The sequence below is a fragment of the Perna viridis genome, chromosome 11 (genome assembly GCF_037379345.1).
Source record: "Perna viridis isolate PV_CMFRI_1.1 ecotype Kerala chromosome 11, ASM3737934v1, whole genome shotgun sequence".
Taxonomy (NCBI): Eukaryota; Metazoa; Mollusca; class Bivalvia; order Mytilida; family Mytilidae; genus Perna; species Perna viridis.
Genome location: NC_142455.1, coordinates 21122313 through 21149914, shown reverse-complemented (window position 1 = coordinate 21149914; position 27602 = coordinate 21122313). Strand labels below are relative to the sequence as shown.

The 27602-nt window shown below is 33.5% G+C and overlaps 5 protein-coding genes across 6 annotated transcripts in view; 4 read left to right on the top strand and 1 right to left on the bottom strand.

The window, feature by feature from the left end:
• The first annotated feature begins 551 nt into the window (after positions 1-551).
• On the top strand, positions 552-1470 carry LOC148603317 (uncharacterized). The gene is made up of 3 exons (XM_088553387.1): positions 552-903; positions 1078-1290; positions 1416-1470. Exons 1-3 carry the CDS (start codon positions 590-592, stop codon positions 1468-1470), a joined length of 582 nt encoding a protein of 193 aa, XP_088409513.1. The 5' UTR covers positions 552-589.
• LOC148603316 (uncharacterized) lies at positions 1428-2306 on the top strand. The gene is made up of 2 exons (XM_088551272.1): positions 1428-1524; positions 1649-2306. Exons 1-2 carry the CDS (start codon positions 1473-1475, stop codon positions 2218-2220), a joined length of 624 nt encoding a protein of 207 aa, XP_088407398.1. The 5' UTR covers positions 1428-1472; the 3' UTR covers positions 2221-2306.
• A 6632-nt stretch (positions 2307-8938) lies between these two features.
• Positions 8939-9851, top strand: LOC148603315 (uncharacterized). The gene has a single exon (XM_088553386.1). It carries the CDS (start codon positions 8939-8941, stop codon positions 9689-9691), a length of 753 nt encoding a protein of 250 aa, XP_088409512.1. The 3' UTR covers positions 9692-9851.
• A 1094-nt stretch (positions 9852-10945) lies between these two features.
• Positions 10946-27602, bottom strand: part of LOC148603313 (RNA-binding protein 45-like) — a 30168-nt gene continuing 13511 nt past the window's right edge. Inside the window, exons 8-13 of one of the 2 annotated variants that reach the window (XR_015916245.1) lie at positions 26166-26328; positions 25193-25244; positions 24621-24870; positions 23869-24059; positions 12696-12870; positions 10946-11204 (exon numbers count right to left, since the gene is read on the bottom strand). Coding sequence is in view for 1 of the 2 variants with exons in the window: in XM_088551270.1 (XP_088407396.1) it covers positions 23875-24059; positions 24621-24870; positions 25193-25244; positions 26166-26328 (650 nt within the window). In the remaining variant the exon portion in view is untranslated. Of the gene's footprint in view, positions 11205-12695; positions 12871-20934; positions 22031-23868; positions 24060-24620; positions 24871-25192; positions 25245-26165; positions 26329-27602 lie in introns of those variants that run through there. The other variant, XM_088551270.1, reaches the window with a different exon arrangement.
• On the top strand, positions 18020-20928 carry LOC148603314 (uncharacterized). Its single transcript, XM_088551276.1, has 2 exons — positions 18020-18528; positions 20793-20928. The coding sequence occupies exons 1-2, from the start codon at positions 18020-18022 to the stop codon at positions 20926-20928; spliced, it is 645 nt and encodes a 214-aa protein (XP_088407402.1).

Here is a 27602-nt window from a genome sequence, read left to right as displayed (position 1 = left end):
TACATTTCTTGTATAGGCTTTATTTCAAAATCGGCATTACGATTAGTCATAAAAAAAACAACAAAAATTGCACAGTCCTATAACAAAAAGTGCATTAACAAATAACCCCAAAAGAACATTATTTCAGCTCAATTAAAAAAAAAGATTGATTAATTCATTTAATATAATTAATTTAATGAAAGCCCCTTCAACGGGTGCGTATAAATTGAGCGACATTGTCTTTTCAGCGACTATCTTTTGAGCGACGCTTTTTGAGTAATTGCGTATATCATTTGAGCGACATCAAATCAATACAAAATATAAAAACGGCATATAAATTCAGCGACATATTTTTTAATTGATTAAATACAGATGTACATAAAATTCACATAAACGGTCCACCAGTTCGCACTGGTCAAAACTAGCCCTTTCTCGAATGTATTAGTTCAACTTCAGTGAATCGACCAGTACTTTTTCCCTTCTGAATATCACTCAAAAGATTAAACGACAATAAATACACATGTAAAGACAAAAATATATTAGTGAAATACATTTAAAATGGAGATTGAGAAGTACACAACGAATCGAGGGAAAGAAGGTATAGTTGTTGATGGATTTAAGTATTGACAAATCATATAGTGCCACACATCTTTGGAGATGTATAAAAGCCAAATGCAAAGCCCGATGCAAGACAGATTTAACGGATTTGATGATATTAAATGGACGTAATGAGCATAACCATGAAAAAGAAGAAGAAAGAAAGATACAGAGACACAACATCAGACAAGCTTGCAAGAGAAAAGCTGAAGACAGCATAACAGAACGGCCACACAAGCTAATAGTACATGAATTTGGGAAAACAGAGAACGCTAGTTTAGTCCCAGAAGATGTTGGCCTGATAAGACAAGCTGTTTATAGAGTAAGGTATGTTCAATAAAAGTATTATAATATGATCATGATTACTAAAAATGAAGAAAACAACAAAAGCGTTGTTCCATTGCTTATCTTATTATTAAACATATATGATGATTTTGTGTCATGTAAATTTATTCCATATCCTATGAGTTCCTAATATTATTTATTTGTTTATATTTTCAGGAGAAAGACAACTCCAAAGCTACCAAAATCAAGAGAGGAAACCCACGAAAATCTTCAGGACTACGATTTGATGTCTACAAATTTAGAGAAAATGATGTACGTCAATGATGCTGAGACGGGTATTATTATGCTGACTACAAAAAGCAATATGGAGTATTTTTGTGAGCCCATTGTGGAAATTTTTGGTGACGGGACATTCAAATATTATCCAAAGTTTTTCTACCAACTTTACACATTGCTTGGATATAAACACGGACGCTACATACCATGTGCTTTCTTCCTGCTTCCGTCAAAATCAAAGGAGTGTTATATCAACATGTTTCGTCATCTTATTACAGTAGTAACAGATTTAGGATTGAACTTTACACTTACCTCTATCCACTTGGATTTTGAAGATGCTGTTTTTTGAAGCTGCCAGAGAGTTTTGGCCAGAAGTTTTAATTAGAGGTAATTTTTTAAGCATAGTTTTTATTGTAAGATAAGATAGATACATGTAATTTAAAATATTAACGACAAATATATACTGATGTTATGTACGTATCAAATTTAAAACATGTACATCTAATTTCAGGTTGTCATTTCCATTTGTCCCAAGCTTGGTGGCGTAAAATACAAAGTCTTGGACTTGCTCAGGAATACAAATGTTCAGAGTCCGTTATAGGGAGATGGTTGAAAGTATTTTTCGGTCTCAGTTTTCTTTCACATGTTGAAATTGAGGAGTGCATGGCCTTTGATATTTTCTCAAATACACCTGAAGACCCACGTGCTACAAAATTTGCAGATTATATTGTGCATAACTATACAGAGGCAACCTCACGTTATCCTCCGATGATTTGGTCAGAACCAAGACTTGATGTTAAACGAACAACAAACGGATGCGAGTCTTTTCACAAGCAGTTTAGTGAAATGTTTTATAGCCATCATCCGAACATTTATGATTTTTTGGAGAAGGTCAAACTTATTCAGACATACAACAGTCTTAAGATAAGAGCTTCTATGCGACCAATGCTTTTGACTATTAACGAAAAGTCAAATGTGCAGCAGATGCGTGAATTCCAGGAACAGTACAGAACAGGCGATATCTCAAGACTTGAGTTCGTTAAACTTATGGCATACAAGTCTCAGCCGGTCATCAATTTATAACGATTGTGTACATAGAAGTTTTTAATAGTACATTATTTTTAACAATTGTAAAGTATTTTATATAAACTTTGTGGTTTCAGTGAACAATAAACAAACACTATATCCTGCTCAAAATCCTACTTCCACCTCCCCGTGGTGAGCAGGGGACACTGACTAACGGAAGAGGTAATAAGTATTTTTCTCGGGTAAATGTCGCTGAATTTAAAAAACAAAAAGTCGCTCAATTTATATGTGTTTTGTCGCTGAAAAGATCATGTCGCTCAAATTAAAAAAATGCAAAATGTCGCTCAATTCATCATCTCCCACTTCAACGTATTTAATTACCATTTAATTTATATTTCAAACTTATATGCTTACTTATCACTTGAAAACGAGCAAGATGGCGGCAGGTGGTAAAGGTGTAATTTGTTCGCTAGTATTTTTTACGTTTTTGAACAGTCAGCTCCTTTCTTTTGACAAAAAAGATGATCAGATATTTGGATATTCAAAGAAAGATAGTTTACAAGCTGATTTTACCAAATGTGTATCAATTAACAACAAAAACTTTTCATTGTCCTCGATTATGACCCTGATGAGTGTAAACAAACCAACATTGAAATCATCGTACAATAATAAGATAAACATTAACTTGTCATACAAAGAACCTTCGATAAAACTTTTTATGATTATAACGCTGCTAAAAAGTGGGGATATTCACCCGCAGCCCGGCCCAGCTTCAAAAAGTCAGACGAAAAAATCCAGAATACCAAAATTCCCTTGTTCCATTTGTCAGAAGGGGGTAATTGCTACAAGTAAGGCAGTACCTTGTGTCAGATGTAAACAAAAGAGCCACTTAAAGTGTACTAAATCGATTTCTTTGAGCCAGTATGAACAACTGGTAAAAAACAACGCATCGATTAACTATGAATGCAACAAGTGCACATTATCGAACCTTCCTTTCGACGGATCAGATATCGAATTAGAAGATGATATAGTTAGTAATGAATCACATGGCATCACTAGCAGTCCTTCAGGAGAAGACGATGAATGCTATAATTCCTTTAAATCAAAAGGACTTCACTTCATTCACTGTAACACAAGATCGTTACTCCCAAAAATTTCTGAATTGAGAATTATTGCAGAAAAAACACGAGCTGCGACTATATCAATTACTGAGTCGTGACTAGATAATTCCATTACGAATTCCGAAATACACATAGACGGATACAGCTTAATTCGTTCTGACAGAAATAGAAATGGCGGTGGCGTTTGCATTTACATCAGGTCAGACCTTGCCTTTTCTGGTAGAAATGACTTACATTCCGACAATATTGAGGCCATCCGGGTTGATATCCTCCTTCCACGATCTAAGCCAATTGTTATCGGCTGTGTTTATAGACCTCCAAAGCAGAATGATTTTTTGGAACAATTTGATGCAATCCTAAATAAACTTAACCCACAATATGAAATTTACATATTTGAAGATTTCAATATATGCTGGTTGCAAAATAACTCCAATGGGTACAAAAACTATAACAGTGTCTTCAGCCTACATAATATGAAACAGATTATTGATGAACCTACTAGAATAACAGACAAACATTCATCATTGTTAGATCACATTATCTGTAATATAAAAGAAAATATAAGCCAATCTGGTGTCTTACCCATTGGTTTAAGTGATCATTTATTGACATATTGTACAAGAAAGATATATAAAAAAAAGTGACATTACTTTTGTGGACAACTCAATTAAGATTAGATCTACAAAACATTATGATAAAGATATTTTCACAGAGTTGCTGACCAAAGTAGACTGGTCAAAATTATATCTTTGTAGAAATGTTAACAAAGCTTGGGGCATTTTCAAAGATTTATTTTTATCTACATTAGATGAGGTAGCTCCGATAAGAGAAATAAAGGCTAAAAAGAAAACTGAACCTTCGATAACATCAGAAATACTTGAGTTAATATCAGAGAGAGATCAGTATTTTTCTATTTTTAAAAGATCAGGTTGTGATCAGGACTACTCAAATTACTGTAAACTGAGGAACAAGGTACAAAGAATGATAAACAGTGTAAAATCTTGTTATTTTGAAAATAAGATAGAAGAGAATAAAAATAACCCCAAAAAATTATGGGAACAATTTAGAAATCTGGGTTATAGTAATAAGCAAAAAGATACTTCAAAAATTGTTTTAAATATTGAAAACAGTAGCTGTCATGATTCTCGCACAATTGCCAATCACTTTAACAACTTCTTCACTACTGTAGCTGAAAAACTAGTTGCAAAACTGCCAGCAGCTAAAGGGTTTTACAATTACATCTCAAATATTTTCCAAAATTTTTATAGAAAGGTTTTCATGAATAATTTATGTTTAGAACTGTCTCCTGTTACGGAGGAATTTGTTTTTAAAGAACTACAATCTCTGAATATTACAAAGAGTACGGGTCTGGATGGTATTCCCTCACGATTTCTTAAAGACGGAGCACACGTTTTGAATAAACCTATTACATTTATTATAAACTTATCTATTACCAGTGGCATTGTCCCTGATGACATGAAACAAGCACGTGTATGTCCAATCTATAAGAAAAACAGCAGGTTGGATGTCGGTAATTACAGGCCTGTAAGCATACTAGTTGTGATATCAAAAATACTAGAAAAATCCATATATTCACAACTGGAGAGATATTTGGTAAAACATAACCTATTATACGACCTACAGTCAGGCTTCAGATCTAACTACTCAACCAACACATGTCTAATACACCTACTAGACCATATAAAAACACAAACATCTCATGGTTTATACACAGGAATGATTATGCTCGACCTACAAAAAGCATTCGACACAGTGGACCACAACATTCTTTGCCACAAATTAAAATCTCTTGGTGTCTCTTCCACAAAATGGTTTCAATCGTACTTATCAGATCGAAAACAAAAAGTCGTCATAAACAGAACAGAATCTGAATTTTTGAATGTAACCTGTGGCGTACCTCAGGGTAGTATATTAGGCCCTCTTTTATTTCTGTGCTATGTCAATGATATGACAACCAGTATCAGCTCACAATGCAAACTTTTATTATACGCTGATGACAGTGCAATCTTATACTCACATAGAGATCCGGTATTATATCATCCAGACTGGGTCAGGAACTCCAGTCTTGTAATCGATGGCTGGTGGACAATAAACTGTCGTTGCATTTGGGTAAGACAGAATGCATTATGTTTGGCTCCAAAAGAAAGTTAAAGAAACTTACCCGGTTTAGTGTAAAATGCAACGACCATACAGTAGATTCACAGACAAGCCTAAAATATTTGGGTTTAAACATAGATCAATACTTGTCTGGGGAGTCTATAGTTAAAAATATTGTCCAAAAGTCTAGCTCAAGACTGGGGTTCCTGTACCGAAATGCTAAATGTCTATGAGAGGAGTCCAGGAAGTCACTTAGTGTGGCACTTATTCAGTGCCACTTCGACTTTGCATGTTCATCTTGGTATGCTGGTCTCAATAAAAAATTAAAAAATAAACTTCAGGTTGTTCAAAACAAAGTCATTCGATTTATTAAAAACCTGGACTCTAGACATAGCATAGATTTTAATATATTTAAAGACGTTGGTATTCTTAATGTGGAAAACAGGGTACGACAAATGAGGTTAAACCATGTTTATAAAATATTTAATAGAAAATCACCATCTTATATGAATTGTAATGTCACAAGAATTCGAGATTGTCATAACCATTTTACCAGATCTAGTGAAAATAATTTTTATGTTCCAATTATAAAGGGCCAACTGTTCAATCTTTTTATTATAATGCAATTAAAGACTGGAACAATTTACCAGCAAATTTAAAGAGTTTAAAAAATTCAGATGCGTTCAAACTAGGAGTAAAAGATTTTTTATTTGATCAATTGAAGCAAGCTCGGCATAAATAGTTTCATTATTATATTGTAATACAGTGGATTTTACTGTACGTCAGTACTTTGATTGTTCGAAGATGAGTACTGGATGAGGACCATTGTTACTGTTGCAGAGTGGCGCTTGCCGCCTGGACACTACCCTTGGTCAACAGCCATGAACTCTTCTTTGGACACTTAAAGTTTTTAGATTTTATTTATAATACTAGTGATTTGTTTCCTTTCAAGATACCCTGCCAAAGTTTTGAATTGTTATACTTTTTGTTCACCTCTAAGATTTTTACTCTATGAGGACCCCATTATAAATAAGCTATTTAGCTTTCATGGGCCATCCTTGATTAGATATCAACGTCTTGGGTTCTATATTTTTGACAGTTCAATTCTTTTATACTTTTAAAATTTTATAGACAATATATATTTGTATTTTATATTGTGTATATGTATGTTGTAAATTGTGTAACACATGTAATATGTTGATATTTAGTCGAAATAAATCATATCATATCATATCATACATGTTGCAATCTACTGTCAACCCACAATGCTTATTCAGTCGGCATCTAATCAGTCATGGTCTGTTATACACGGGATTGTCGGCACGTGCCGGGAATTTCAGCATATAAGACTACAAATCTAATGATTCAATGTCTGTTTTTATACTAAATTTGGTGTATTTGATGTATTTTTAAATAACTTTTCTTATGGTAGTACTTTTATTTCGAAAAAATGCCATCTTATGGGTCTTAGGGCTACTTTTATGACCTTAGTGCACTAAGACCGGTCTTTGCGGTGTTTAGACGTACCCCGTAACAATGCCTTTTCTCCGCAGCTTGCCGAAGAAGTCTGCTGAGACACTAACATCGCTGTACACAACACATGCAGTTGCACTGCAGAGGAGGAAACTGATGGACGCTGTAAACTGCTACCACAGTGGAGAGGATTATGGGTTTCTGTTAAATCAAATTTACTGTTTTTGTTGTTGTTTTTTTTTTTCGTCTTTTTTTTTTATTTTATATTAATAAAACTTGAAATAACTTGTAATTAATAACTCCTATAATGTTTGCTCCTGAGGTAGTGAGTTTTTGAGGAAAGCAATGGATACATAACAAAACACTTGAAATTAATAGTTACCGACCAGCATATTACCGTAAACACGACAATTTTGATGTATACAAGATCATACATGTATGTTGTCTCACTCACCTAATTTCCCCTTTTATTCTCAAAATGAAATTTGTCTTTGAGAAAAGCTAGGATTAAAAATTTATTACATAGTATTCACTTGAGAATATATGCATGTACAATGTACGTATTGACCATGGAATAGCGACCTCAAGTAGTAAAGCTATATTATATACAGTCATTGATACAGTACTATAAGATGAAAAGGTATTGTGGTTACTGAAGATACGTGTTTACAAAATTATTTTTTAAGTAAAACTGAAATATTTGTTTGAGAATATACTTTGTTAAGTTAATATCAGAAGTTAAATTGTAATTACAAGATCATCCAGATTCCTTTATACAGTTAGTTGAATATTAGTTTTCTTTAGTATCGCACAACCATAGACCTGTAACTATAGGTCTATGGCACTACCCGTGGAGACATGTAATGCAGTGGGTAGATGCCGAATAAATAATATCATAAGAAACAACATGTGCATGCAAAAATCAATAGAATGTATAAGAGTCATAAAATCTTGTATAATATTTATTTTTTTCTTCGAAAGATCTACCTTCAGTTAGGAATCTATGGACCCGACCACCGTTGACAATTGTTTTAATTTACAACGGCAGAAAGTCAGTTCTTTTTTGTAGGGGAGGTACCTATAGTTCATAATTTTATATTTAATTGTTACACAACGAAAATTCTTGCTATATTGTACATTGAACCCAATACCTTTTAGCATGTTCACGTTTTAATTTTACAGATTACCGCGTCTTTAAAGCATTTACTCCGGGCAGTAGCATTTTCTTTTTACGAAGGGTGCCACCTACACTCGTAAACAATTTAGGTTTCAAAAGAAATTAATGTCACATTTTAAACAAAATTAGTGAAAATTTAACTGGAACATCACCGGATTCAACCAAGAACAACGTCGAATTTAATTAGGAACAAGCTCAAATTTAAATGGGAACAGCCTCAATTTTAAATACGCTGTATATCCTAATTTTATCGTACACACCGATTCTTATCCGGGATACCCTAATTTAATTATTTTACTCTAATTTTAATGGCACAAGTCCGAATTTAACTCGGAACATCGAATTTTATATGTAAATCCTAAAAATTAGGTGTTTCACGTTTTAATTCGGTAAAACGTGAGGAAATAAGGCATTTTTTAATGATCAGTGTGATGACTTAAATATTACCTGTAATTAACTAAAATGACACTGATTAATGATAGGGTTTCACTTTTTCACACCTTTTATTACCCAAGCTGCCAAAATGGCTGACCGGTGTCTTCCACCTATTCCCACTTTTTAAAAAACATTATTCCTCCTATTCCCACATACAAGTTTCTTTGATGTTTTGATTTGTTTTTATAGTAATTAAGCCCTACATAAATGACACCTTCTGTTTACCTGTGTTTACCTTTATTTTGCAATTTTTGTGCATATTGTATATTTTTACATAAGTATGAAAGAGAATGAGATTTAAACAAATGGAACATAAATTTAAGATTTTATTATAACATGTGATATGATATTTAACAAAATATAAATATTATCAGAAACTGAAAAAAAACTAGACCAGAATCTAGACATTTTGATGTAATTAAATTACAGCTTTCTAATTGATTAAATAATTATGTATCCGCTAGTGTACAGCTTACTACCAGCCAAGAGCGAACTTGTATATACCAGATTTCTTACTCTACCCAAAGATTTATGTCAACAACATCAACTGCAACTTCAACCTACTACTATCTTTCTGGACTATGAGGTCGCCATACGCAACGCTGCATACTCCATCTTTCCTGGCATCAACGCAAAGGGCTGTTTTTTTTTTCACTATACTCAGAGCATATGGCGAAAAGCTCAGGAAACAGGTCTACAAGTGCCTTACAAAGAAGACAACAACATCCACCAATTAGTACGTCGTGCAGCTGTGTTACCACTCATACCCACTGCTGAGGTCGAAGACGTATGGTTTAATGCCCTTACTGATATAGATGATGTTGAAACAAACGCCAACTACGTTCCCTTCACTGACTATGTAACAACTTACTGGGTAGAGCAGAACAGACACTTATGGAACCACTACACAACAGAAGGTCCAAGGACAACCAATCACTTAGAAGGATGGCATAGTAAACTTAAGAAACATGTTCAACATCCACACCCAAACATATTCAGACTCATAAAACAACTGAAACATGAGGAAGCCATCCATGACTTGACTATGATTCAATACGCAGCTGGTGGTAAAAGAGCAGTACAAAAGAGAAAGTATGTAGACATCAACAACAGGTTAGCAGCACTCAAAACCAGACATCGTAACCAGGAAGTCACAACTGTCCAGTTTGGTGATGCAGCTTCATACCTTCTGCACCTTGACTAAATTGATGAACTGTTAAATTGTTATGTGAAAACAAAATTATTGTGTATGTTTAATATATATGATCTAGTGCTTAATATCGTAGAGACTGGTTGAATGAATGTGTTTAAACTGATATTGTTACTTTCTTATGTCTTATGACTTATGTATATCAAAAACTACTGATTCATTAATATACATTATGTATTCATATATATAACTGTTTATTTATATTTCCTTAAATTAAAGGTATAATATTCAAAATTTACTTGTTTCTTTTTTATTATATTTATGCAACAAAATGGAAATTCACTGACAAAATATATCATTTACCTGTCATTAATTACAAAATCAATTAACACCTAATCAAACATTGTTTATACAGTATAATCCTTTATCTACACTATTTTCCACCTATTCCCACATGAAAATTTACCTTTTTATTACCTATTTTATAAAAAGTGGGAATAGGTGGAATGAACCGGCTGACCAGTTCGAGTTTGTGAGGGTTATTCTCTAAGATTTATTACCGAACGGACCGACTAGTCAGTTGAGTGTTCGTGAAATCGAAGTTCGAGAAATCCAAGGTTATTTATATTGATTATATAGGAGAAAATTTTGGTACTTTGAATTGTGTTCGAGAAATCCGGGTGTTCGAGCGAGTGAAGTTCGACTGTACAATATTACAAACAATCATGGCAACTATGTGCATCTGATATGTTCAAAAGTGGCGGATCCAGGAGGACGGTTCGTGGGTCGGAAACCCCTATTTCAAGAAAATTCTACTAAATCGGCACATAATTTGGGCAAGAATAAGCAAATAATAGCCTGGAATTGTGCCACACACTTTTCAAAATCTCTGGGCCCGCCTCTGCTTTAAACATATTATCAATTTCTACTCTGTAGTTTCCAATTAAACAATGTATTACTAATTCACCCATAATTTGTGATAAGTACTGCAGGTTTGGCATTTTGATTTCAAAATGATATTACAGGGCTGTGATGAAATGAAAAAGAAATTCTTCTACATCTTGAATTTTTTAAACAAATAATTTGTTTGAGGAAGTATAACCAGGTTTGTTTCGCATGTCTTTTAAAAGTGAACGAATGATGTGGGGTCCCCATAAAACAACACTTCATCATTATTAACAAAACTGGAACAATTAACGCATTCAGTAAGTCTGTTTCGATAAATATTTGTGAATAAAATATCTTCATTTTCCATGTGTTGCTGAACACTGTCCCAGATCTATATAATTCCGATCAGCAGCAGGCACATTGAAATTAGTTTCATTTATTACCTCAATAAGCTATCGACTTGTAACATATAAAGTTTCGTCAGTTATCAATCAATCAATAATAATTATAATAACAAATACAAATAATATTTGAACTTGAGTCGGTTTTACACTTCTGAAATCTTGTTTAGTCGAGCATGTCACAGACACAACAACAACACAAGGTCGCCAAGAGTGCGTACAGACATGTCTGACAAGCTCCTCCACCACCGCTCCGCTCACGATCACGTACAACTACACTGTAATTATAAAAAAAAGTAGTTATAGCATACTAGTCCAATTCGCAATTGTGTTGCATTTTGTATATACATTACTGTCCTATGAGTGTATCTTGGTTTTGAGTTATTTTTTTTAAATAACCATTACTGATTATTGTGGTTACTACATATGAAAATGGTACAACCGGGAGTTTCATTTTATGTTCAGTTTACAAATAATACTCGAATGATGTACACAACGAAACCATTTACGTATGAGACAAGCAGCCTATGATTAGGCCAAGTAAACTTAATTGGTCGATTTTCACCCAACCTTCAATAAAGATATGGGGCGGGTGGGAGGATGCTATTATTTATTTTTTTTAATTATTTTTCTTACCAGAAATATGCTAGCCTAATTTCTGCTGTTTAAAGAATATATATGTCCTAAATCCACAGCTACGTCAGTTTCAGAGGAGGAACATCGTTTTAGTCATCAAGAAATGAAAGGTTGGTGTGCTGTAGTATCTAAATACTAGAAACTGACGCGAAAAATATCCTGTCCTCGTCCCATTTCTTCGGTCAGTTTTGAAGGAGCGGGAGGGAATGAGAATCTACTAAATTATTTTTATTTGGCCTTATGACGTCATTATTTGACCTTGGCTATACGTTGGTCTCTATAGAAGTCGTTTAGTCTCGACTGTTGTTAATGTTCTCATATCTAAGTTTTTCGATCAAGTATAGTTCTAACTACGAATCATTCAAGTGATTAATAAATCATATTCTCCCCGTGAAAATGTTTAAATTGGTCACCCTTTGGAACCCTATGAAGGTAATGTTTTCTACACTTGAAAGTGCCAGTGAAAGCTAGGTTTACTAAATAGGTTCATGGAAAATCTACTAAGAAAAGGGCGGGAAATTTTTCCTCTACCCCGGACTTGACTTTATATGAGTAACTCGGCCGGTGTTTCTAGAAAAGCAGAAAACGCTTATTCTATTGGTGCATCTTGTCCATGTTACCAGTTTTGGGTGGTGTCCGAGTTGCTCATTTACTGTTGTTACTTATATATATTATTATATATTATTTTAATTATTTTATGTTCTTTTGCTGTCTTCTATGTCTGGTCTTTGTCCCTGGATTACATTCTTTTGATTTCAACTAGAATCTTGGTTACCTTGATTACTCTTTCACTATAACCAGTCAAAAATCACCTAACAATGAACAGAATTTCTAGGGAAACACTTAAATATTTATATTACTACAGATAAACATTCAAAAGTTTGATGATTTAACTCTGCATGATATTTAGATGGAACCGTATTCGAGTTTGGAAAAGTGCTGGTGGTATGTATGTAAAAGTAAAATTTACAAGTTGTCAAGACGCTGTACTATGCAGGAATATAAATATTTAGTCTTTCCACTAACTGCCTTAATTCAACAATTCCCAAGGAGGTTAGTAAGAGCTTGCTATTTTTTTGCATAGAGTGACTATATACCATCTATTTTCTTAAATTTAATACCATAGAACTTACGTTTGTGGCTGCTGCACGTAGTAAGGCTGGGGGCAACTTTGCTGGGGGTAACCCCCTCCATGGCCGTACGGGTAAGATGGCTGTGGTGCACCATACCCTGGAGAAACATAACTGGGTTGCCCATAACCGGAAGGAGGTCCATACGACATGGTACCACTATCTCAGTTAGTTTATACTGGAATAAATACAGTTACATATGAATTGCGGTATTCTTGAACCTGTTACAACAAATCTTTTTATTTTATGAATAAGTTACGCGGATCAATCGTGTTTATTTTTTTCTTTTCTTTTTTTTTTTGGGTTTTTTTTTGTTTTTTTTTTTTTTGTTTTTGTTATAGGAATGTCTGATTATTTGATTATTCAGTTCATTTCGAGCATTTATGGAGCAACCAAATAGCCTGGAACCCCTTTTCGAAATCTCCGAAAAAGGTCAGCTCAACAAAATAATCTCTATAGTATATGAAGGACAGAATTAAGATAACTTATTAACTCAAATCTCTTTCGTCGATGAAGCTAAATTGCATGGAAATGCTTTAAACGGTGTCGCTTTGTCACGTGCGCGTTTCATCATTTCTTGTATCGTTTATTTACGAGCATTCACTTAAATTTCTGGTTACACTATTACTCTTTATTTTTTATAGTATCCAAGTGGTACTTTCATTCACTGAGTGTTACTTGGCACCCTTTAGTATGTCAAAATTGAAACCCTTTCAAAATGAATCGTAAGCGAATATACTGTCCACGATATTAATGAAACATCAAGTTGCACACGTCGTCGAGATAGGTAAACCTCCAATCGTACAGGAAGTTGATATCAGACAGCAACCACGATTGCTTACAATGTGGGGCACCTTTATAAAGCCAAATAATATGTACTAAAATTTGGAATCAATCTATGTAGGAGAAGCCTAAAATTTTGTTGCGTGACGAAACTTCTAACGGATCGACGGACGAACAAAGTGATTTCAATACACCTCCCACTCGCTGAGAGATGGTATAATTTTACGCACAACTCTGATGGCTGTGTGACTGTGAATGGCACCAGTTGAGACACATCAAATATACAACAAAAACATTTATAATCTTCGTCGAAGTTATTTCGCCCCATGTTTTAAAATAAACTTTCAACCAAACTTTAAAAAGTGCAATAACTTCAGCATATCATTCAAATATAAATCTCTCCATGCATCTTACCTGTTAACTAGCATGTACCTATATACAAACAACGTGATACAGGTATAAATAGAATAATACTTAATGACTAATAGCTGAATGAGATGGTTGTCTGAAGAAATTTGACATAACTACACGAGAACATTAAACAGTTTGCTTGAAGGTTGTGGATACTGCGTAGTAAATTAATCACGACGTGAAGTTTATTGGTGTATATTTGTCGATGCGATTACAATATCCTCGCAATGTTTACAACAGCCTTTGGTCTTCACTGTTATAAAAAAAGGTAATGCGATGTTTTATCAACGTATATTTGTCGATAAGAAATCAACACTCTCGCTATCGTCAGGACGACCAACGGTTATTACTACAAGTAAATGCGAAGAAGATATATCAAAGGGTGTGTTCGTCAGATAAAATATTCAAAGATGACGTTAAGAATTGAATGAATTCTTATTTTCAACAAGAATGTACCAAATTTCAACCAACTACGAAAAGTGGTACAGGCGATTTAAGTACATGTACCAGTCCATATAAAATTCAGACACTGTCAAAGGTACAGGTGATTCATGGTGTAGAAAAACCAACCGAACAAACCGTGTTTTTTTCTTCTACATAATTTTATGTTATATTTTCAAAATTCGGAGTCCTTTCTGGGTTCAGATCTGTCTTTATGAGAAAACCATACATTCATCTACCACTAAAACAAATCAAGAACGATAAATCCCGCAAATTTCAATGTTCATGTACAATTATCACTTAAGTGCAACTACCAAATGAAAAACTATAAGTGTTGTTATATTGTCTGTAACTGTTTCTTTACAAAAAATAAAATACATGAATCACCAGCTGTCTGACTTCTTTATCAAGACTGCTACTTGCATGTTATAACTTAATTACCGAGTTTTAATAACCTAAGTATAGTACGGCTATTTTTGATGTCATTTTGTAGGTAAATCATCAGATTTTTTTTTTGAACACTTGTTGAACTTACTTATTTTCACAATTCTAACCACCACACATTTTCTAATGTCCCCATATCTAGCATGATGAATTCGCGGTAACATGAAGTAGATACTTTTTCCATTACAAAAATAATGATCACATATGAGAGATAACTTTTAACGAACTCGGATATATGTTAACGAAGCAGGAAATGGGTGGATCAACACTCATGGTAAACGATGAAGCTGCTTGTTGTTGATACTATAAACTATTGTCGGAATAGCCTTTTACATCTTGCAATTCTCTTCTTTTTGACTGGTTACTGGTATGTCCGGCATGGCGCCAAATCAGACATACACGTGTCGGATACTACTTAAAAAGCCTGAATCGCTCACCTTGCCCAATAAACAACATATCATTTTTGTAAAAGCGGCCATGTTTTTTCTAGGATATTTTCTGACGCACCTAACTAAGGAACAGTCATATCAAATTCATTAAATTCTACCCAGTAGATGTTGAGGAGATATTTTTTTTTCAAAGTAATAACATTAAAAAATACCGAAAAGACATTGAATAAGGCAACATGTGTAACTCCAACATGGCTTAACAGGTTAACACGAAAATTTGACCACAGATAAATCTCATCATGCTGAAGATTTTATTTATCCCTGTTAGAGTTTGAGTGATCAAAACCTAACGGTTTTGGAGATATATGCGAAAAACTTCTGTCTGATCCCTATTTAAAGTAGCAGCAGCTATGTTTTTTGGACCGATTAAAAAATCCTCATATCGGTTCTATGCAGAACACCCTAAGGAATATTCATATCAAGTTTTGTTCCAATTGGTCTTGTAGTGTCAGAGGGGGAGACTTTTGAAAGAAAGAAGATTATAAGTGGCAAAAAATATCAAAAAAAGCAATAACTCCAACCTGGCTGAACAATCTACACAAAAATTAGACCACTGATAGGTCTCATCATGCTGAAAAAATTTCTCCTTGACAAAATTCTCACAGACCTAACGGATTTGAAGATATTTGCAGAAAACTTTTACCAGACCCCTTTTTACTATTTTTTGCAACAGTGGGCATGCTTTTCAACAGATCAAAAATCCCCACATCATGCATAATACCCTAAGGAACATTTATACCAAGATTGGTTCAAATTGGTCCAGTTGTTTCAGAGAAGACTTTTGAAAAATTGTTAACAATGATGGACGCCAAGTGATGGCTATAGCTCACCTTGCCCTTGGGACAAATGGGCTAAACGTAAAACGAAAAGTGTTATCAGGGTCAGAGAAAAAAATCGGACTACAAATACCACCGATCCATCATACCATGGATGTTTGATATCGTGCCGCCAGTCAAAAACATGTTTGGCTATTAAGAAAAGATTGCGCTTCTAGCTACTTAAATGGTTGAAATTACCCTCGTTCACATAATACTATGAACTGAAGTCACTATTTCTTATGAGGAAGATTTTTTATTATGAATACCCCTTTACTGAGTATACAGTCTTAAAAATTTCTCGAGTCACAATACGACGAAAATAAAAAGTTACAATCGCGAAAAATGTACACCTCTGTCAAAACACAAACTTAGTAACAAACGATAAATCAAACATAACAATGCCCTCAAGTAAAATGAACATGCAAAGCTCACTAAAAACAGATTTGGTATTGATTTTTGTGTTAAGTACTTCATCCTCTATAGTGTTATAACGACTTAGTTATACCTGCGCTATTCTACTGCACCAGAACTATTAGATCCAAATGTCTTTAATCCGTAAACTTATATGATTTTCAGATACCAAACATAATTCAGATCCGAAAAGCAAAGGTTAATGAACAGTATCACTATGTTTGAATTCAGTTTCAATACCTGACCTTTCTCCAATTTGAAAAAGAAATTGTACCAAAAAAAAAAAAAAAAAAAAAAAGAGCGGAAATACGGCTTGCTAGCAGAAAAAAACAAGCATTTCACTTCTTGTGAAAAAACAATTCACCAAAACAAGGAACTGAAGATAATAACACGTAATTCCAAAGGATTAATGAGTATGACCGAGAATTGGTTTTCTGTATGATTTGAGATGTCAAATGTCAAAACGAACGCGTTTGTAGTAGAGATTTTAGGTATATTGACTCCTTAAACGTCTAATGGGATTTCAACCAAACTGATTTATAGAAATTTATAAATACAGAAGTTTTCTGTACGCTCTACATAATGAGTAGTCTCTCATCAGCAGCACTGGAACCAAATACTTCATACAAAGATTCAAAAATAAATTATATACAAGAAGTAATTTCGTAATCGGAAGGAAGCTAAATCTACCACCGATGAGGGTTCGACCAAAGTATGTCAGTGCGCTACAACACTCTTGCACCGTGTTTACTACAAAGAATTAAGCCTCAGTTGTTTGCCAAGAAAGTTTTTTGGCGTACCAAAATCCTCAAAACCACGTTTTTCAATAGTAACCTGTATTTGCGTTGCGTAACTTTTTATGATCAATATGACATCTAATTAATTACATGTAATCAATAATGATTAATCTGATTGTTTATGATGAAATTATTACTTGATATGATCACATAACTACTGTTACATGTATTTTACTCCAGACAAGGGACGAAAAGAGGTATGTTTGGAAATTTCTTGCAGCTTCCATAATACACGTATACGTTTTCTTTCAACAATTAATAAGCTAATTAAACTGCAGCTGTTGCCATATCAGGTAAATAACACTTTTTTTATTCATCCTTTCACAGAGAAACATTTTAACTTAATTTTGAAAGTTAATTAGTTCACCGAGTATTTATTGTAGTACTGTCGTCATATTTCATCACGACCCAAAACATGCAAGGCTTAATATATTCTTAATTTCAATGGTAACTCCAACCAAAATCTTTGAAATTGATGAAGTCGCAAACTGTTGGAAATTTTCTAAGATTTAAGTAATTTTTGAAGTTTTGTGGTGCTCAGGCCAGAGATCATTAGGCAGCTATTATAAGATACCTTGAATTTCAAATAAAAAATAACTAGGATTAACCACAAAATGTAAAGAAAGGATTTAAGGAAGAATAAAAGATAAGTCCCTTCTTTTACTATTTCAACACCAAAACATTTATCTATTTCACCGGGAATAAGATTCTCTATCAATGTACATATTCAGGTTACAATACTTGTCTTATTGTGTAAGCTTAATTCATTGTAGATGAGGGCAAGTTTAATTGAGAAAGGAATCGCTCATCCAGTGTTCCCATTTGCATACTTTGACCAAACTGAGAGCTCTAAAATTCCCCCACCTCCACCATTACCAGCAGTTCCTGTTCCACCACCTCTTCCTCCACCGAGAAATATAACAAAGGAAAGCAGCACAGAGGACAATTTGTATCACAATGGACGGACAGTGACTAAAGACATAAAGAATGTGGAATGCCAAACATCACCATCTTTAAATAGGGCAAATATAAAAACCTTGATACAGGATCAGAAACAACAACAAAGTACCAATGTAAACAAAATCACTAGTGAGGTTACCACTCAGCAACCAGTAAATCTAACAGAGCATAAAATACGACATCAGGAAGTAACAGTGTACTATGATCAAGCACCATTTTTTGAAAGCTTTCAAATATACCAAGGCTATAACCCTAATGATATGAAGACATACCCTGTGACTTTTGAACCCTCAGTGATGTGTATACATGACAATGACTCAAAGTAAGTTGGCTACAATATATGTGGTAACAGATTGTCTACGTTACTGAAAAAAGCTTCATACTAACTTAGTTATCATTTGATTATCACATTTTGTTCAAAATTCAGAAAGTTATTTAACATATGGCAATAAAAATTTAAGTGTGTCTTAGGTTTGCCTAACTGGCCTGCAGCTAGCAAATTTTGTGACAAGCAAGTCAAAGTAAAACTGTGACCTTATTTTGGAAGTTTTACTATCATAAAGGCAAGTCAACTTTTCCTTCCCTGCAAGATTCCCATTAATTTGCCACTTCTTAAATTGCACTGATAAAAACAGAATTATTGCCTCTTTGAAAGAAGGTAAAAAAAGATGGAAAATAAACTCCAACCTACCCTAATTTTTGAAGGCATGACACATGTATTGTTTTGCCTAACATAATTAATACAACTATCTAATTTTAAGCAGTAATCTTATACACAAGAAAAATTGCAACATATCATGAATAAAATGCTTCACAAGGCCCAGTTTGATGTGAGCCAAAGGTCAAACCCTGAACAGTTGGGGTTAGTATGGACACCATTCCAACTTGGTACAGCTTTCAATTTTGATTATGATTAGATATTTGACACAGGATACAAATTTTATAATAATAAAAGTGATTACTTTTTTTGGCCCTATTTTGTACCCAAAATGGTTCGAGTCAAAACCTTAAAAACAATCCCAACCTTCCTTTAAGAGTATGGCACCTTGTACAATTTCAAAGTGATCCATTCCCTTTTACCCATACTCAAGTTATCATCCAAATTTCACCCAAAAAAAATTGTGTTGCTACCCCTGTAAAATCCCTAATTCTTACTTAGCTTACGTCACAACCCCAAAAATCAATCCCAGTCTTTCTTTTGTGATATGGAACCTTGTAGTTAAATCTAAATGCAATATATATATATGTATTCACATATACTCAAGTTATCATCCAGAAATCAGATAAAAATATTTCTTTCTTTTGGTCCATAATGAGCTCAAATGATTGTCTGGACATCAGGAAAATGCATGTCTCTTGCCCCTAATATCTAAAATATTCAAGTCTTTTAAATGCTAAAAAGTAATCCCAGACTGACCTTGTAGTATAAACTATTGTGGAACAATATCATAGACATTCCTATGGTTTTACTGGAGTTACATAATTAAAATCTATGAAATGCTTAATTTTGCCCTTTTCGGCCCCTAATTCTAAAACCGTTTAGGCTATAATACCCAAAATCAGTACCAAACCCCATTATATAGTGTGAACCATTGTAATAAAATTTTATAAAGATCAACCAACTAAGGCAACTAATATTCAAGTTAACACACAGAAACCAAGCTTCTATGGGCAAAGACAATATGGACAAAAACAATAGTGCCACACCAATGTACTTCAGGAAATTGTTTCAGTCTTACAAAAATGGAAAAAAAATCTCCTACCTATTCTAGTTTTTGAAAATACAAAAATACCATTATATATATTGTGAATTTCGATATACCGTACACGTTTCAAGAAATACTTTGAAGAGAACTTTGATATCAAAATTTTTGTCATAACATATGGTAAAGTCATACTGGGGTCATCAGGTTTTAAGCATAAGTGTTTGTAAGAATCAGGCAAACTGGAAAAAATCAAAAACATACATGTCAAAATCGTATCGATCGGACAATATAATATCACTCAAGGATACTTTCTTATTTGAAAAGACCATTATTTAATTACAGCATCACTGGCTTTGCTCAGAAATTTTTCAACAGAATGTTTGAACAATGAGGTTTTTGACAGTTATCTGTCCTTAAAATGTTCATTTTCAGTGCATTTCAATGAAATTATAACGCAATATGCCAAAATGATATGGAAAATATGGTCTTTTTTCCTTTATCTAATGGTGCTTATAGTCAAATTACACTAACAAAATGATGGATTTCATACAAAGATTCACCCACTGCCTGATTCTTACACTTAGAGGTGATAAAAGTTTCAATGCCACAGATGCCATCATCACTTTTAACTTACAACTTCCGAGTACACCTATTTTGTAACAGCCATATATAATCAACTTACAAAGAGTTGAAGACAACATGACAACTGATGTTACCAGTCTAAATTTTTCTACAGGTCTTTAGTAAGGTATTGCTCATTTCACTGTCTTCAGAAAAATGTGCTTTGATAAATTTGTTATACAAATATGAACAGCTTTGAACCATTATCAACAAAAATCGAATTAAAATAAGTCGGAATATGAATGTATTCTATTTACAGAACCTACGAATCAATACAAGGCAGTACCACTTCTACCTCCAGTACAGAAGATTTAGTAAATCCAGATGTCACATGCTCAGAGATCAAACACCATTTTTGTTACTATATATTTTGCTGTGGGATATGCTGTGATTAATGAACATTTTCAACTTTGAATCACTTTAATAAGAATTTTGTCTTGAAGTCAAATTATACAAGTAATTGTTTTACTTAACTTACTAAGCTTATAAATGAATCATCTACTTATCAACAAACAATTCTGTAATGTCTCAAAATAACATTGTATGGTATAAAGCAATGAAATGATAAAAAAAAATGAAGTCAATGGCAATAACTGAATCTTGAAGACACTTATTGATAAATAATTGATATCTATGCTTTGGCTACAGAAAGAACTGTACATTTTTTGATGGATAGAAACATTTTAGTAATGTAAAAATCTGATTTTGAGATATCTTTTCATACTCTTTCTCAGTAAGAAGTGAGTAAAATCAATAAGTGACAATTGTTAAGTAGAAAAAATAAGTCACAAACATACCAAATATGTCATTCAGAGTGAATTGTATTTGAAGCAGAATAATGGAGATTCTATCAACAATGAGAATTTTTTTATTATGCATGGATATCAGTCTAACTAAAATAAGACCATTTGTATTTTTTTTTTGGGAAGGTTATAGAAGATGATTTCTCCATGTTAATAAAAGATAATTATGCTACATTGAGATAAACAAAGCCTGACAAGATTTAGATGAAAAGGAATGACCTTCCCAGCTTGAATGCAATTGGTCAAGAAAATCACATGACTAAGGTCAATCTAAACTGACCTCTGAACAGGCATTAAAATTTAAGAAATGTCAAATTTCAATTAGACTGCATGAAAAACATTCTCAGCTATCAGTATGTTGCTGATCGAAAAAAAAAATAGATTTGTGTATATTTATGGTAATGTGTTTTAATGATTGCAATATACGCGCATGTCATAGACCTGGTTCCCTGTTTGTCTGTACTAGTATGTGTCTTGTCTACAATAGTAATGTCAGTTCAACTGTTGTCTTCAGTAGCTCAGTTTGTCTGAAGGTGAATGTTGATTTGTCCTGGTTAATTTGTCCAGAGTCTGTCAAAATCCACTGGCAGAACTGTCGTAATACATGTAAAATTGTCTGTCAAAATCCACTGGCAGGGGTATCGTTATAAAATTGTCTGTCAAAATCTGCTCACAGTCATCAAAGTTAAAATGTCTGTGGAAAGAAGTACATAAACATATATATACATATATACATAATTTCAAGATATCATAAAAGGTGGTTATCATTGTTACCCTACACAGATTAACTAAGCATTTCTAGGTGGACTTTCTGAATGGAAATATCACTGAGCAATATATCCTAAAACCTAAATTATCAAACAAAAGTTTCAGAATGGATTGAATATTAAACCCCAAACCTATCAAACTATCAAAAAGCAGTTCATGCACACAACCATTCATCAGAGAGCAAGGTGGGTTGCTTTTTCTGAATGCTCCTTCAAAGTATCCATAAAAATTAATTAAGGATCATTCTTTCAGCAGTCAAACCATTGTTGTAATAAATTCAAAGTATACACATGTATGGGTATAAAATAAGATGAACCTTTAAACATCTGCTGATAACTCATTCTAATCATCTTAAACACAATTTGAAAACACAACCAGAAGTTAAAAAGCATTTTTACAACTAAACAATTTAACCAGACAATTCATAAAATTTGTTCTGAACATTAAACTAGTCTCCTTTAAAGCATTGTACAGTATTTTTATCAATGTATCCAATGAAATTTTCAATGCAGTTTTATTTTTGATATATATGTGTTAAGAAATGTAAGATGAAAATAAAACTGTTGTGAAGTTGAAGAATGACTGGATTTTAATACTGTATGAAAGATGATTAATTGCAGAAACCATAAACAAAACAAGATATTGCATGGTATGCCCTACTACAAATACCCCTGATCAATCATTTATGTCAATCATGGAAAAGGGAGAGGCACTGTACAACTCATCATCTAAAAGCTATATACCAAATATCTAAGCATTCTCCCCAATAGAAGCTGAGAAATCTGTTACAAAAATTTCCATTATGCACCACCCCAAAAAATTACTAAGACGATCAGTAAGCAGGAAGTAGACAAGCAACGAACCTGAAATGGGGAGACATGGTAAAGTCATCACGCAAAAGCAACATACCAACTATCTTAGCATTCCCTAAAACAGAAGCTGCAGTATCTGCTACAGAAAAGTGTGGCAGACCAACAGCAAAGGCAAATGCAATATTGCCTCCACTCTAATGAGTGGGGTTTTAATTAGGGGAAAATATTTTGCCTCCAGTTCTATTACTATGCATGAATTAAAGATGGAGTTACTCATATATACACTGAAATCTGAATAAAATGGCAACCTGTCAACACCAGGCATTATCAAAGTCCAGTTATGTCAGTTTTAAAATATTCTAAAACTGTGTAAACAGACCATCTAAACTGGGGAAAAAATCAGACCAAGGATGGCTTGGTATGGACAGGTTTCATTGTAGTCAAATGTGTACCTATTTGGTGAGATATCATGTAACAGTATACAATCTTCTCTTAGTACCTGTTTAAATCAATTCAGTACCAGTCCATATGAAATTCAGACACTGTCAATGGTAAAGTGATTCATGATGAAGAAAAATCCACCAAACAATGTCCTTTTTCAGTCAACATGTGCTATATTTTTACATGACGATAATGATTTCTGTATTTTGATCAACGGTTTTGTGAAAATAAAACATTTATCTCCCACTAAAGTCAACCAAATCAAGAACAATAACTCTTCAAAAGTGCCAATTTCACATACAATCTATATAATTTTTATCTCAAAAGTGCAACAACCAAATGAAAAACTAAGACTGGTTATGTAATCAGTAACTGTTTCTGTTTATGAAATAAAACTGAATACGGTGTTGTTTTTGACATGCATGAATCACTTTCTGTCTGATTTTTATAAGGACTGCTACTTAATACATGTATTAATCAAAATGCAGAAAGTTTTTTTTATTTATCTTACCTTTAATTAAGTTCTCTGTTTTTTGTATGGTTCATCGTCAAAATCATTCCTCGATGGTCTATCTTCATGCCTGGTTGGTTCGGCTTCAATAACTTTAAGTCTGTTCCCACCAACATTTTGCCCATGCAGTATTCTAATGGCTTTCATAGCTGATTCTTCACTTGCAAACTTGGCATAACCATAGTTCCTGGCTGCAATTATAACAACTTTGCATAATTTTAATTGCATTACATCTTTGCAACTACATACATTTGTACCATTACAAAAATAATAGCAATTTCTCAAATAACCATATATTTGCATCATTGACAGACAGGAGTTGTTCAAAGGTCAATTTTGTCCAAAGTTTGGTTGATTCATAATCAGGCATGCTAATTCAAGAACGGAAACATTATGAAATCCAATCTGCTGTTTTGATACTTTGATGAGAAGTTAACACATATACATATCGATTTACGTTTAGTCAAAAAACAATTTGAGTGACTTTAATGTTTACTTGGTAACAGATAGTCATCAATGAGATTGCCCTTCTACAGAAAGCATCTCTCAGGACAATACTATACCTTACACCAGAAAGACATTAATGAGATTGCCCATCCTACTGAAGTATACCTGATAACAGAAAGACATCTATGAGATTGCCTATTCTACAGTATACCTGCTAAAAGACATCATTGAAGTTGCCCAATCTACTGAAGTGTACCTGGTAATAGAAAATCATTAATGAGATTGCCCATTCTATAGAAGTATACCTGGTAAGAGATAGACATCAATTAGGTTGCCCATTCTACAGAAGGCATCTCTCAATATTTTTTCTGGAGTGCTAGATGGCTGGCAAACTATGAACAACCTTTTGGCCACATGGGTATCATCAGGCAGCATCTTCTTTGGGGTAGGAAGGGGTATGGGACAGTATCCTACCCTCTCTGTTTCTGGGGCAGCCTGGGTATGGGTCAAGACACGATCTGGATTGATTCCTGCCTTCTCTAATACCAGAGCTGCCTATAAAGAATTTCAGTTCAATTGCACAATTATATGTAAAATTAAGTATATTCTTTCTGAAATCTGATTTAGACTGTTACAATTACATGTAATTTACAATTAAATACTTTTTTTAACCAGTAACAATATAATAGTACCCATATTTAAGATATAATAACACAAAAAATAAAAGTTGATTTTAATTCAACAAAGCAAAGATCAGACAAAATGAATTCAAAATCACTTGGAAATTGCACACAATGTATATACGCAAAAATCAATTTCAAACAGTTTAGATTGGTAAAATATGAACTATTAGTTTCTGCATAGAATTTCAACATACTCTTCTGAATGTTTCATCACCTCTGCCTTTTCCACCTCCATAACCAGCATACCTAAAAGTAATAAATACATTGTTCAAATCAAAGTCTAATACAGTATAGCAGGTTATAAAAGGGTGTAAAATTTGACAATTTTGAAGCAAAATAGTATTCATAAAATTTTGGTGTTTCTAATTTAGGCATATGATGATAAGTGGTGCACTAATTACTTAAAGAAATTGCAGACTTTGCCAACAATACACCAAAATTAGCACCCTGCTAAACATGCAGTGTTAAGATCAGTATGAAAAAATTAATAACTGGATACATGCAAGGCTCATGGGTAGAGCACATTTGTATGCATAAAGGAATTTGTGATGCTAAGAAGCCAATTGATATGTGTATCAAAAGAAAACAAAATGATTCAAAAGTATCATTTAAATGGGATCCTTACAATCTTTTTATACATTCTGTTCTTCATAATAGCATATTTGTCATTCATTGTTTTAAGCTATTGGTGGCTAATTTCAAGATTTTACAATGAGAGAAAATATTTAGAAGGCAGTACATACATGTATTTCAATGTGTGGTAACAACTACAAGCATCAAATCTCAACAATTGCATCCATTTGAATGTATATGTATAAACTAGAAATACTGGGAGTAAAACTCACAAAATATTGGCAAAAAATAAAATACCGAAGCGTCAGCAATGGCATGATTAAAATGCATCAAAACCCAAAATGGCAAAAACCGTGAATACACACAAAGGATACCCTGCCATAATAATTTTAACTTGAGTTCAAAACTGAAGATTATTTAAAGGTCATAAATGTACCTGACACATGTGTCTTACGGTGATTCACCCACAAATCGAAAATGGAAGGCCTACATCAAAGATATAAAGTTCTAAACAGGCAGTGTGATTCCTATATTAACCCCCCCTCCCCACACACACACCCCAAACTTTGTTTGCGGGATTTATAAAATACTTACCCATCAAATCCTATACCCCCAAGTGATCTAAGATCAGGAGGTCGTGGTGGTTCATCTGCATATCTTACAACCAAGGGGCTCCCAATGGGATACTCAAACCCATTCAATTTATCTCTAGCGTAGGATGCACACTGTGCGCTGGTATAACGTGCATAGGCTTGACCTGAAATGACAAAGAAAACCATTTATGTAACACAAGACATGTTTCTACTCAACAACAAGTGTGTCAGCTAATTGCAAAGAGATGGGAGACCATGTCCTAGGAAATACAGTATAACATAAAATAGAAGACTAACCAAGACATTCACAACCATGTATGAAATGTCTCTGAGTTTCAGAACTTCACAACCAACAGTGGATTTCCAATATGTATAAAATTGTTGACTGACAAAGCATTTTTTACATTGCACAGGGAAAGAACATTTAGGATATTTTTCTATACAAGAAAGTACCAGAGACTTAATAGAAAAAAAACTTTTTAGCTATTTTATTTTCTTCTATTATGAGTAATTTCAGCCAAAAAATCTAACCAATAACAAAGGACTGTTCCATTTAAACATATGAGGTATTAGCGGGGGGTGGGGAGGGGGGCCCTTTTTAATCTGAATATGGATTGTGGTATTGAACTCCATGAGGTGACCTCTTGATGACAAATTTAAAACAGTGGAGTGGACAGATGAATTGGAACATCTTACAATCTCAATTTTAATCATGTATAAATCTTGAGACAGGGTTTGCATCAAATTTGGTAAAATTTGGACCCAAAACTGGAACATCTTACAATCTCAATTTTAATCATGTATAAATCTTGAGACAGGGTTTGCATCAAATTTGGTAAAATTTGGACCCAAAACAAGAGTTGGAAAATCACTAAAACTTCTTCTACCAGTTAGTTCCATGGCAAAAAGTATCTTTGCACAGAAGCTTGAATGTTTTAAAGGAACAGCAGTCTTTACTTGATGACACCTTTTCATTCTTTACAACACAGGGCAAAATCAGTGTCAACATCAAGTTGCATGCATTATCGTCGTCTAATCTCATATTAGGTGTATCACCACATGTACAGGAAGTCGACATCAGACAGTAACTAAAATCACTTAAAATGTAAGCCCCATCTATATAAAGCCACACACAAAAGAAGAAGAAGCGTTCAAGGCTCTTATTGGCCTGAAATACAACTGAAAATTAATCAAGTGGTGAAACTGTTAATTGTGAATTTGGGGACTTGAAACTATAGCAAATGAGAAAATATAAGGACTTCTAAAAAATCCTGTATTATAAGCACAAAAGAATTGCTTGAAGTTTACTGAAATTCAAATATTCAGGTAATTTTGTACTTTTTGTCATTTTCTTGCCATATTTCTGGTAAGGAAATGATGTCCACATCCAAGACACAATTCCATATTTAATGAATACATCCATTACTACAAAGTTAAT

Bases quoted from the DNA above. Each gene is read 5' to 3' on its own strand.
- LOC148603314 (XM_088551276.1), top strand. From the start codon at position 18,020: ATGAGGGCAAGTTTAATTGAGAAAGGAATCGCTCATCCAGTGTTCCCA. The intron at 18,529-20,792 runs GTAAGTTGGCTA...TTCTATTTACAG, and splicing joins ATACATGACAATGACTCAAA to AACCTACGAATCAATACAAG.
- LOC148603315 (XM_088553386.1), top strand. From the start codon at position 8,939: ATGTATCCGCTAGTGTACAGCTTACTACCAGCCAAGAGCGAACTTGTA.
- LOC148603316 (XM_088551272.1), top strand. From the start codon at position 1,473: ATGCTGTTTTTTGAAGCTGCCAGAGAGTTTTGGCCAGAAGTTTTAATT. The intron at 1,525-1,648 runs GTAATTTTTTAA...ATCTAATTTCAG, and splicing joins GCCAGAAGTTTTAATTAGAG to GTTGTCATTTCCATTTGTCC.
- LOC148603317 (XM_088553387.1), top strand. From the start codon at position 590: ATGGATTTAAGTATTGACAAATCATATAGTGCCACACATCTTTGGAGA. The intron at 904-1,077 runs GTATGTTCAATA...TTATATTTTCAG, and splicing joins CAAGCTGTTTATAGAGTAAG to GAGAAAGACAACTCCAAAGC. The intron at 1,291-1,415 runs GTTTTTCTACCA...ATCTTATTACAG, and splicing joins ACATTCAAATATTATCCAAA to TAGTAACAGATTTAGGATTG.